Source organism: Mus musculus, chromosome 5 (assembly GCF_000001635.26).
Source record: "Mus musculus strain C57BL/6J chromosome 5, GRCm38.p6 C57BL/6J".
NCBI lineage: Eukaryota > Metazoa > Chordata > Mammalia > Rodentia > Muridae > Mus > Mus musculus.
In genome coordinates this window covers 149,045,729-149,057,890 of record NC_000071.6, presented here as the reverse complement: position 1 = coordinate 149,057,890, position 12,162 = coordinate 149,045,729, and the positions used below count along the sequence as shown (strand labels likewise).

Here is a 12,162-nt window from a genome sequence, read left to right as displayed (position 1 = left end):
CTGCTTCCTGAGTGCTAAGATTGAAGATATGTACCTCCACACCCATTTTTTTTTTTTACATTACATGAATGTAACTTAAATTACATGTAAATTAAATTACATATATTTTAAATTACATATATAGCCTGTATAACAACATATTTTTTATCCTAGTTGCCTGTCTTCTGGTTTTAAAAGATATAAAACTTAGACCCAAAGAAGGAAAAGAAAAATTAAAATAATGCACAGAGCTCATTCTGCTACTAATTCATTGTTCAACTTGAGTACCTGCTACATGCCAGGTACATGTGGGTGCCTGGGAGCTGAAGGGAAGGTGAGTCCCAGCTGGTAAGGGAGACGTACAGCTTGGGCGGCGCATAAAACATTACAGTTGGGAGTTCAGTAATTCATGAACAGAGTATTATGGGATTGCAAAGGAGGAAAGGCACTTCATCTGTCCTTGGAATATCAAGGAAAGGAATAAGATGCAGGCTCCTGAAGAATACCTACAATCCCATCCTGAAGGAGGCAGAGGCAGGAGGATGGAAAGTTTTAGGTCAGCTCGGGCCTCACAGTGAGAACTAACTGGTCTCGAACAGACAACAGGAAGGCCTATAAGTAGTTTGGTTAATACAAGTGTTCAGATAAGGTTGTCATTGGGAATAAATTGCCAAAGGACTAAGTTAAGTATTTATTAACTGGTGGCTTATATGGAAGGAAAGGGTGGCCATCAAGATGGGGAGGTTAGGCCTAAAAATTCTGCTGTCAACTGTATTGTTTGATTGTGTTCATTTTTAAACTTGTGTGTGTGTGTGTGTGGTAGTAGTACACACATGTGCTGGGGTTTGAACTCAGGGGCCTTGGGAAACTCTCTGCCACTGACCTATATCTCACCTCAAATACAGAAAACAAAATCCCTGCCAGCAGACCTCTGTAAATCCTCTCCACTATGGGAATCTTCAAACAGTTCAGTCCCCAGATGAAGAAAGGATTAGTGCTATTTGAGGTGAAAGAAAACAAGACAAGCAGAAAGCTTAACTAGATTTGCGACCTTCATAATTAAAATATGAAGAAAAACTCAAGATTAGTTACACTTGAGACTTTCCAAATTATGGGATGCAAGGAGTCTGCATGATGTAATTTTAAACTTAAAAAAAAAAAGTCTGCTTGTTGGGTGACAGTAGTACATGCTTTCAAATAGAGGTAGGTGAATCTCTGTGAGTTCGAGGCCAGTCTGGTCTAAAGAGCGAGTTCCAGGATAGCCAGGAATACACAGTGAAACCCTATCTCCAGAAAAAATCCAAACAAACAAACAAACAAAAATCAAAATAAAAAACAAAACAAAAGTTAAGATCTAGCACCTTGCCGGGCGTGGTGGCACACGCCTTTAATCCCAGCACTCGGGAGGCAGAGGCAGGCACAGATTTCTGAGTTCGAGGCCAGCCTGGTCTACAGAGTGAGTTCCAGGACAGCCAGGGCTACACAGAGAAACCCTGTCTCGAAAAAAAAAAAAAAAAGATCTAGCACCTTGCATTCAGGAGGCTCAGGAGTTAGAGGACAACCTGGGCTACAGGGAAGAAAAGACCCTGTCCCAAAAGGGTGGGAATATGCAAATTAGGGCTGGAGGTAAAAGGCCCCAGGACCACACACACAAATTGTATTAAATAAGATTAAAATTTAAAAACCGGCCAGGTGATGGTGCCACACGCCTTTAATCCCAGCACTTGGGAGGCCGAGGCAGGCAGATCTCTCTGAGTTTGAGGCCAGCCTGGTCTACAGAGCAAGTTCCAGAACAACCAAAGCTACACACACACACACACACACACACACACACACACACACGTCTCAGAAAAGCAAAAAAAAACAACAACAAACAGGAGCACACATCACACTATAAGAAGACAGCATGTTAAAAGCCAGCTTGTGCTACATAGGAAGACCCTGTATTTGAAAAATAAACTGTAATCCTCCCGATAAGCCTTGGCTGTGAGTTTTGAGGATGAGAAACCCGATGCGAGTTCCAGGATAGCCAGGACTACACAGTGAAACCCTATCTCCAGAAAAATCCAAACAAACAAGCAAACAAAAGTCAAAAACAAAACAAAACAAAAGTTAAGATCTAGCACCTTGCCGGGCGTGGTGGCACACGCCTTTAATCCCAGCACTCAGGAGGCTGAGGCAGGCAGATTTCTGAGTTCTGATAGATTTCAACCTATGGCTATTTAACCCCAGTGCCCATTACTTCCTGCCCTGCTCAATGCAAACCTTGTGTGGGGCCATTTCTCTCTTGCTTCTTTGTGGGCCATAAGTAACCCTAGTCTAGAACACTAGCAGAGTGGGCAGCTGGACCAGGGCCAGGGCTGGAAAGTATGGACAGTGCCACATTCAAATGGAAGCCACACTTAGTAGTGAGGATGCTATTGAAAACAGCTTAATTATTTTGACTTAAGATATACTTGTATGTACATTTTATGTCTATGCACACATATATATATGCATGCAAGCTGCCATGTGGTTGCTGGGGATTGAACCCAGGTCTTCTGCAAGAGCAGCCGGTGCTTTGAACCACAGAACCATCTCTCCACCCAGCTATTGAGAATTTTATAAATATCTAAGAATATACAACAGAGCTAAAATTGTACACTTGCATCTAAAGTACAAGTGTGGCAAGACAGTAAGTATACGTAAAAATAACAATTTAAAAGCCAACATATATTTTAAAATATTGAAAGAGGGCAAGGCATGTTTATATAGTTCTTAATAATAGAGTAGGTCTTGGTTTTGAGAGGGGATGTCTCATTATGTAGCTCTGGATAGGCCTGGAATTTAGTGTGTAGACTAGGCTGGTCTAGAACTCACAGAGATCCTCCTGCCTCTGCCTTCTGAATGTGGGGACTAAAGAGTTAGGGTTTCTATTTCTGTGATAAAAGCACCATGGCCAGAAAGCAAGCTGGGGAGGAAAGGGCTTAATTTGGTTTACATTTCCAGATCATAGCCCATCACTGAAGGAAGTCAGCACAGGAACTCAAGCAGCGCTGGAACCAGGAGGCGGGAGCTGAGGCAGAGGCTATGGAGTTACCGGCTTGCTTCCCCTGGCTTCCTCAGCCTGCGTTCTTTTAGAACCAGCCCAGGGATCACCCACAATGGGCTGAGCTGTCCCCCATTGATCACTAACTGACAAGCACTTAGAGCTGGATCTCATGGAGGCCTTTCCTCAACTGAGGCTCCTTCCTCTCTAATGACTCTAACTTGTGTCAAGTTGACACACAAAACCAGCCAGTACACCATCCCACCCAACAACTACTGTGTGTGTGCGTGTGTGTGTGCATGTGTGTTTAGTGTACTGTCCACTCATGCCAATGATATTCACGAGACCAAGGATATATTGTTAAAAAAAATGGCAATGGACATTAAAGCCACTGGCCAGAAAAGATAATCTAAACCTATTCCAGTAAGGATAATAAATTCGAGCAAATCCATTACATAATAGGGCCTCAGAAGTGGTATAGAAATGAAACCCAGAATCTATGACTTGGATGTTTTGACTTGGATCAAGTGCATTTTGGAGGAATTCTTTGTTTCTTAGTTGAGAAGTGTATAGGAGCCAGGATTTTAAAAAAAAAAAATGGGGGACATTTGTTTTGAAGTGAAGAGAGGTGCTGTGCTCACCAGAAAGAAAGAGCTGTTAGATTCATCAAAGATTGATGGAAGCCTGTGGCCTTTAGAGCCAGCCTGGCTATTTTTCTCTGCATACCTAAGAATGATCAGCCAACTTGAAGAGCAGGAAAAAGCATGGCCTGTGGGTTTGGGCCCAAGCACTCTCCGACTGCTTCTAATCCCTCAGGTAACAGTAGCCCTAAATGTCTGGTAACCCTAGAGCAGGTACATGTATGCACTAAGTGGTGTGATCGGAGGCAAGATAGCAATCACAAAGATTCATTTGATTCTAACAGTAATCCACACCGAGTCACAGAAAACAGCGTCTGTGTGTGTGTGTGTGTGTGTGTGTGTGTGTGTATGTGTGTGTATGGGGGTGGGGCAATGAGGTCTTTAAAGAACTTGCTAATTCTAGCTGGGCCCCCCCCCAAACATTTTCTGAGAACAGCCAGTATCAAACCCCAGTGGCTGTGCATTAATTCCCTGGTATAAGGCTTTGGTGTCCGGGAAGTTCAAAACAGTGCTTTGTGTCTCACCAAAAGGAAAAAAAAAAAAAAAGTTCGAGAAGTACTGGGGGAAACCCGAGCAAACCCAGAAGAAGGGGTGCAACTGGACGCCTGCTGGCGGGTGCAGACTAGGCTTCTGGGCAGGGTGGGCACGTTAGGCGGGCAGTCCCGGGGAGGGGTGTCTTGTGGTGGGCTGCAGCAGCACGGCCGTCCCGGAGCCCGCAGAGGCCCCCGTGTTTGGGCCACAGGCCCCCCCGAGCAGTCACCCCACTCGGGGAGGCATCCCCAAGCACGGGCCGCACATCCCAACGGCTCGGGGCGGGAGCGTGGAGCGGGAGGGGGGGCGGGCCTGCGGGGAGGCGCCCGGGCCTGGGGACGCAGCCGTGGCTGCGGCGGAGCCGGGCCCTGGCCGCGCGCGCCGCGGCTCGGGCGTGGGGCTGGCTCGGGGCAGGCGCAGGCACAGAGACACCATAGAGCTCCGCTTTCCCGTAGCAGCTGCTGCCTCTGCCGCTGCCTCTCCCGCCTCAGCCTCTCGGCCCGGCACACACACACACATTCAGATTTGCGCGCTGTTTCAATCCTCGGTGACGTGTCCTCGCAGACAGCCAATGGCGCGCGGGCTCTGGTCAGGACAATGGGAGGGAACGGGCCAATGAACGGGCCTGGTGAGTTGGCGGTAGCCAATAGGAGGCGCGCTGGCTGGAGAGTAATGTTACAGAGCGGAGAGAGTGAGGAGGCTGCGTCTGGCTCCCGCTCTCACAGCCATTGCAGTACATTGAGCTCCATAGAGACAGCGCCGGGGCAAGCGCGAGCCGGACGGGCACTGGGCGACTCTGTGCCTCGCGGAGGGTGAGTGCGGGGCGGCGCGGCGGCGGGGAGAGCGCCTCGGGTAGCCTGGTCGCCTGCGCGGCGGCCGGATCCCCGCGGCCCGGAGCCGGCGGGTCAGGCTCCACACAAAGGCAAATGAGGGGGGACCGTGGGGGGAACTGCGCACGGAGCGAGGCTCCGCCGGCCGCTGCCGCGAACGCTGCCCCGCGCCGTGCCGCGCCGAGCGGAGCCGAGCCGAGTCGCGGGGCCTCAGGCGGCCGCCACTTCACACCCGCGGCGCCGTCCGCGCTTCACTGGCGCAAAAAAAAAAAAATTTTTTTTTTGTTTTGTGTCTGCCTGTGTGTGTGTTCGTGTTCCGGATTATTTAAAAAAAATTTTTTTTCCCCAAAACGTGTTTGTGGCCCCCAGGGCCGAGCGTTTCGGGCAGGCGGCGTGCGCGGAGCGAGCGAGCCGGCGGGCAGCGGCGCTTCCCCGCTGTATGGGCGGCCGCGGCGGGGAGCGCGGGGCGGCGGGCGGGGCGCCGCTGCGGGCGAGGGCGGCCGCGGGTGGGCCGGGGGCGGCCGTGCGGGGCGGCTCGGGCCGGGTGAGGCGGCGGGCGAGCGGGGCGGCCGTGTGGGGGGGAGCGGCGCCGCTGCGCTCGCTGGAACATGGCTGACTCGGCCGGGCGCTGCTGGCTGGAGAGAAAACAAGGCGGGCGGGCGGGCGGGGGAAGCTGGGCGCAGCAGTTCTGAGGCAACTTTTTTTTTTCCCCCCCTCTCTCCTCTCGCTCCCCTCTCTTCCTCTCCTCTCTCTCTCTCTCAGTCTCTCTCTCTCCCCGGCCCCGCGTTCTCCGTGCGGGGGCGGCGGGGCGCGCGGAGGGAGACGGCGCGGGGGCCGCGGGGGGAGGGGAGCCGCGCGCCCCCCGCCCCTCCCCCGCCGCCATGGCGAGTGCGCCAGCGCCCCGCCCGCCCGCCGCGCGCCTCGGTCTCCTCGCACACTCACACACACATACACACACACACACACTCACACGCGCGCACACACAAAGGGAAGGAGCCATATTCTCGCTCGCGCTCGCCCTCGCGGCGGCGGCGCAGGCGGGGAAGACGCGCAGCGGCCATTCCGTGCGCCCGGCCCTGGCGGCCGCGGGCGGAGCCAGCCCCCATTTCGAGCGGCGGGGCTTCTTCTCTCCTTGCTCCGGGGCCCGACAAAATGGGGGCGGCGGCGGCGCGAGCCTGCGTGCGGCCTTCCGGGCGCACGTGGCGGCCTCGGGCCCGCCCGGAGCCGCAGCCCCCCTCAACCTCGGGCCAAGTTGGGAGGGCGGAGAATCAATCCTGCCCGCGCGCGCGCCAGGGCACCCCAACTTTTCACGGGCCCGGTTTGGGAGACAAACAAACAAAAAAAAAGACAAAAAAAAAAAAAAAGAAGAGAGCGTGCCCGACACCCCCGTGGTGGCGGAGGAGGCGGCGGCAGGAGTGGCTTTTGTCCCTCATCCTTGTTTACTCGGAGAAACTTCAGACCGGACGTGTTTAGTCAGAGCAGAAACGCATCTCGGGGCCAAAGCGATAGGAAACTGCGGCCTCTCCGGGCCCCGGCCCAGCGCCGCCTCCGCCCGCCCGCCCGAGCAAAGTTTGATGCGAACACGGCGTGCTCTAAGAGCTGGGTAAACTTTAGGTGCACGAGGGGCACTTATTGTTTTTGCTTTTCGTCCCCTCCCCCTGCTCTCCTAGGCCTGTAATTCTCTTAAGGTCTACTGGATCATTCCTTGTACCCTGCAAAATTCACTAATGGACAGGGTGGATTTTTCTATCTTTTTTTTTTTTTTTAATGTTTGTTTTGTTGGTTTAAACAATTTGAAAAAAAGATTTAGACATGGTTTCAACGAGCAGTTAGGCATACAGAACAGACACTGACAGCGAATGCTTGAGTGTACCTGTGCCTACTCTTGAGATCACACTTTGAAGACCGTTTTTTTTCCCCCCTCTTCCCTGTGTCCTATGCCCTCATCTCTGTGGCTTAACCGCTTCTAGGAATTGGCTATGGTTTGCAGTGTTCTGCCTAGCTTTTATGGGAGATTGTCGTCATCATTGTGTTAAATAACACAAACTTTGGTTTGTCATGCCACCCTGAGCAGTTTGAAGCTTGTCTGTTTCACAGTTTTCGTTACTAACGTCTAATGCTTTATTTTAGAAAATCAACTAAACATGGGCAAAGGAGATCCTAAAAAGCCGAGAGGCAAAATGTCCTCATATGCATTCTTTGTGCAAACTTGCCGGGAGGAGCACAAGAAGAAGCACCCGGATGCTTCTGTCAACTTCTCAGAGTTCTCCAAGAAGTGCTCAGAGAGGTGGAAGGTAAGAGGGCTTTAGAGATGCTGAGTGCCTCTGAGTTGTAAATTAGGATGAACGGGCTGGGTGTTCTCCTTACTATATGACTATTAAAGTGCTTTAGGCTGGCATATTGAACATCTCTATGTCAAGTTTACAAATAATTCTTTCTAGACCATGTCTGCTAAAGAAAAGGGGAAATTTGAAGATATGGCAAAGGCTGACAAGGCTCGTTATGAAAGAGAAATGAAAACCTACATCCCCCCCAAAGGGGAGACCAAAAAGAAGTTCAAGGACCCCAATGCACCCAAGAGGCCTCCGTGAGTATGAGCTTATGAGCTTTTATTTTGAGTTGTTTAGAGTAGGTAGGAATTGATTGAGCCACGTCGAGTGCCTAGTGTTTGGTTTCTTAGCTGAGAATGGCTTGGGTCGTGTATTTGAGGGGTCAATGTAACTTAAGATAGGTGGTATTATTAGTGAAGGCATTTGAACTGAGAAACTCACTCCTTTGCACAGTATATCACTACGATTTTTGGTTCTTTTTGTATCTTTAGAAATTGCTCAAAACTAATTTAGAATGTTTTGCATCTGTATATATGTCTGAATGTTTACACCCTACCCATACTATGGTATGAATTACTTAAACACTGCAGAGCAGTACAGAGTTGAGTGTTTAGTTTGTTAAAATCCTAAAAGTACATTTCTGGTTTTAGTTCGGCCTTCTTCTTGTTCTGTTCTGAGTACCGCCCCAAAATCAAAGGCGAGCATCCTGGCTTATCCATTGGTGATGTTGCAAAGAAACTAGGAGAGATGTGGAACAACACTGCAGCAGATGACAAGCAGCCCTATGAGAAGAAAGCTGCCAAGCTGAAGGAGAAGTATGAGAAGGTAAGGAGGATGACAGGATACCCAGTGTTAGGGGATTATACTTGATAACTCGTCTTATTTCCTCTTTGTTTGCAGGCTTCGTTGTTTTCATACAGGAACGGCCAATAGTGTGTTCAGTTTTCCTATAATCTGATTTGAGCTAAGGCCTTTAAGCTGTTTTAGTTGTATTTCTTAGTATGTATCCAAATTTGGGGGAAATTTGTAGCTACTTTTGGTGAGAATGGTTTCTAAATGGTTATGTGCATACACTACAAAAATAGATTGGGCAAAGTAACTGTACTGCCTATGTGCAAATTATTATATGTTCACTTTGGATTAAAATAAAATTGCTTAAACTTTAAGCTTGCCAAGGTAACTGTCATTAGAATGGAGGAAAATTGTAATTCGTATACATAAATTAAAATACCTAAAAGCTAATTTTTGTTGAGGTAATTTTTTCTGAAAATGTCTATTTTTTTAGATACACACCCCCAACCTCCCCCCAGTTTTCTTCTGTGGATTAAACTCTGGCTGTGAACCTGTAGAATGCTGTTTTGTGTTCAGAAGGTGGCAGTATTACTCTTTGATCAGTCTGCCTTCTAGTCCTCATAAACTAGAATTAGGATGTGGTATATAATTGCACTTCAGTGAGGCATAACAACACAAATATTAGTCTGACATTTCATGAGTTGTAGATTGCAAATTGTTCATTTTTATGTTGCCTTTTCCCTTGGTCTAATTATTTGGGAAGGTACAATGGGCCTGTGTGTTGTGGAGACTTTGTGAAGTTTTATTTTTTGTCTTTGTTTCATTCTCCTCTCCTTGTTTTGGAAGGATATTGCTGCCTACAGAGCTAAAGGAAAACCTGATGCAGCGAAAAAGGGGGTGGTCAAGGCTGAAAAGAGCAAGAAAAAGAAGGAAGAGGAAGATGATGAGGAGGATGAAGAGGATGAGGAAGAGGAGGAAGAAGAGGAAGACGAAGATGAAGAAGAAGATGATGATGATGAATAAGTTGGTTCTAGCGCAGTTTTTTTTTCTTGTCTATAAAGCATTTAACCCCCCTGTACACAACTCACTCCTTTTAAAGAAAAAAATTGAAATGTAAGGCTGTGTAAGATTTGTTTTTAAACTGTACAGTGTCTTTTTTTGTATAGTTAACACACTACCGAATGTGTCTTTAGATAGCCCTGTCCTGGTGGTATTTTCAATAGCCACTAACCTTGCCTGGTACAGTCTGGGGGTTGTAAATTGGCATGGAAATTTAAAGCAGGTTCTTGTTGGTGCACAGCACAAATTAGTTATATATGGGGACAGTAGTTTGGTTTTTTGTTTTTTTTTTTTTTTCTTTTGGTTTTCTTTTTGGGTTTTATTTTTTTCATCTTCAGTTGTCTCTGATGCAGCTTATACGAAGATAATTGTTGTTCTGTTAACTGAATACCACTCTGTAATTGCAAAAAAAAAATTGCGGCTGTTTTGTTGACATTCTGAATGCTTCTAAGTAAATACAATTTTTTTTATTAGTATTGTTGTCCTTTTCATAGGTCTGAAAGTTTTCTTCTCAAGGGGAAGCTAGTCTTTTGCTTTGCCCATTTTGGGTCACATGGATTATTAGTGTGTTATCTTTCATCTAGTTAGCTGGAAGAGAGCTTTTGTCCACATGCCCTGCCATTGTGGTAGGGTAACATTTTCATCCATAGTTGAAGAATCTCCTAAATCGTGATAGTTGGATAAGAGATATTATATAACCTACTTGGCAAAGCAAGGAGTGATCAATACTGTCACACCGTGGGACTATTAGGATCAAGCAATCTGAACGTCTGTCCTTGAAGGACTGATAGAAAAGTACCTTCTAATCCTTACACGAGGACTCTCCTTTAACCGCCATTACTGTGTAATGACAGTTATATTTTGCAGTTTCCCCTACTAAAGAAGACCTGAGAATGTATCCCCAAAAGTGTGAGCTTAAAATACAAGACTGCTGTACTATTTGTTGACCTTAGTCCCAGCGAAGGCTATCACAAGAACGCTGGCTGTAAAGCCTTTGCCCTTCTATCTAGATATGGATTGCTCAGGAAACTTGACTGTTTAAAGGTATTTTTAATTACTTGAGCCAGCTTTTAAAATTATGCCACATTTAAAATGAAGGGTATATTTTCCTATACTGTGGTTTGTCCCTTTATGAATCAGATACAAGAGGATAAACTTTGCATATTAGTACCATTTGTCCAATACATTTGCTTTTTCTTTATAAAACCCAAACTCATTCATTAATCAGGTTTAATCTGCTTAGTTTAGGGAACAATTTGGCAATTTTGTGGATTTTTTTTTGAGATTATCGTTCTCTTAAAGTGCCAGTGTTTTAAATAGCGTTCTTGTAATTTCACGCGCTTTTGTGATGGAGTGCTGTTATATAATTTTGACTTGGGTTCTTTACATTTGCGTTGTTAATGTAATTTGAGGAGGAATACTGAACATGAGTCCTGGATGATACTAATAAACTAATAATTACAGAGGTTTTAAATATTAGTTAAATGACTTTCACTTAAGAATTTAAGCTTTTGGTCACACTTTATAATAGTGCCTTATAGTATAAACAACTGAAAGGCTCTTTCCCATTAACAACCCTTGATGCTGGGGCCAGTGAGATAGTGGGTAAAAAGGCAGTTGGCTGCCAACCCTGACAACCGATGGCAAAAGGAGGGAACCAGCTTCCAAAATGCTTTGACCAAATGCTCCCTCCATTCATGAACACAGTTTTAAAATGTTAAATAGGCTAGAGGGCAGTAAAAACAGGTTTTTTTATCGAGCATCCCTAATCTATACATATGAGGAGCCATAATCTGAATGTTAAGTGAAAAGCGAGGTTGGTCTTAAAGATTGCACGTGTGTTCTTAAGCCTGTAGAGGACCTCCGCAGGCCGTAATGGTCTCGATTACCAACTTAAGAACAAGTGACTGGCTTGGAAACTTGTACTGTTGCTTTAGAACTACCATTGTGGACATCTGTTGTTAGTAAGTGATCCATTTAAAAGTGAACTCTGCCTCAAGGAAACGTCTTTGTAACTTTAGTGGGTGTGTCGCGACAGCTACCCTTTTAAAGATGTTAAGAATGGGAACAGTTTGCCTTGCTTAACCAGCTTCAGATCCTGACTTCAAGAAATGGAACAACAAAAAAAAACCTCTTTAAATTTGAGAAGGAGTTCTGTTCAGCATCTAAGCTGTATCCCTTGGAACTATGTGTATTGACTCTTAGGGCTGAAATTTACAGATTTTAGTATTAGGTTTTAATGTAGGTCTTGCCTGGGCTCACTATGTAGCAGAAGGTTGGTTCCTGCCTCCACTTCCCAAGTGCTGTGATGATTGGTATGTGTCACCATTCCTGGTAGGATTTCTGTATTTTAAAAGTGACACATGCCACTATTTCTGATAATCATTTCATACCCACTATATATATATATATATATATAGTGGGTATGAAATGATTATATCAATATATATATTGGCCACCAAGTATAGCTCTGGTGCAGTGCATTGAACTGTACAGGAAAGAAAGTACCAGTCTCTTTGGCCAAGCACTGCCACCCAGTATCACTGCAAATCTGGGCACGGTCACAGCATAAGTTCAAACCATTAAGCGAACCATTGACTGGTGGCTAGGTCCATCAATAAGGGACTGTGACAAGTTCCTTAAGCTTGTTTTTCCATTTACATCAATTCCCATGATCCTTGAAATACCTCTTGATACTGGGTAGAAGACAGAAAGCCGTTTGGGTGGCCACATCATCCCTAAGTACAGCAGTGCTAATGATTTCGGGAAATTCCCTGGGGTTCAGCCAAGTTACTTCCTTGAGTGAAGAGGCAATGTTGCTGGGCTCCAGTAATGCAATTCCAGGATACTCGATGGCACAGAAAACGCAAACCACATACAACAGTCTACCACACTCGAAACACCATCTGTCCGGAGGAAACCATCCCAGGCGGCATGGAAATTGGTTTGGACCCTAAATGCTGGAGTCTACT

The 12,162-nt window shown here is 46.5% G+C and overlaps 1 protein-coding gene across 2 annotated transcripts; it reads left to right on the top strand.

Annotated features, from left to right (window-relative positions):
- Nucleotides 1-4,833: 4,833 nt before the first annotated feature.
- Nucleotides 4,834-11,189, top strand: Hmgb1 (high mobility group box 1). 2 transcript variants are annotated; one of them, NM_010439.4, is made up of 5 exons: nucleotides 4,834-4,991; nucleotides 7,140-7,303; nucleotides 7,451-7,596; nucleotides 7,990-8,164; nucleotides 8,978-11,189. In NM_010439.4, the coding sequence occupies exons 2-5, from the start codon at nucleotides 7,154-7,156 to the stop codon at nucleotides 9,152-9,154; spliced, it is 648 nt and encodes a 215-aa protein (NP_034569.1). In that variant the 5' UTR covers nucleotides 4,834-4,991; nucleotides 7,140-7,153; the 3' UTR covers nucleotides 9,155-11,189. The 2 variants fall into 2 exon arrangements, with proteins under 2 accessions (NP_034569.1, NP_001300823.1); NM_001313894.1 differs by lacking the exon at nucleotides 4,834-4,991 and adding an exon at nucleotides 6,275-6,612.
- Nucleotides 11,190-12,162: the final 973 nt, after the last annotated feature.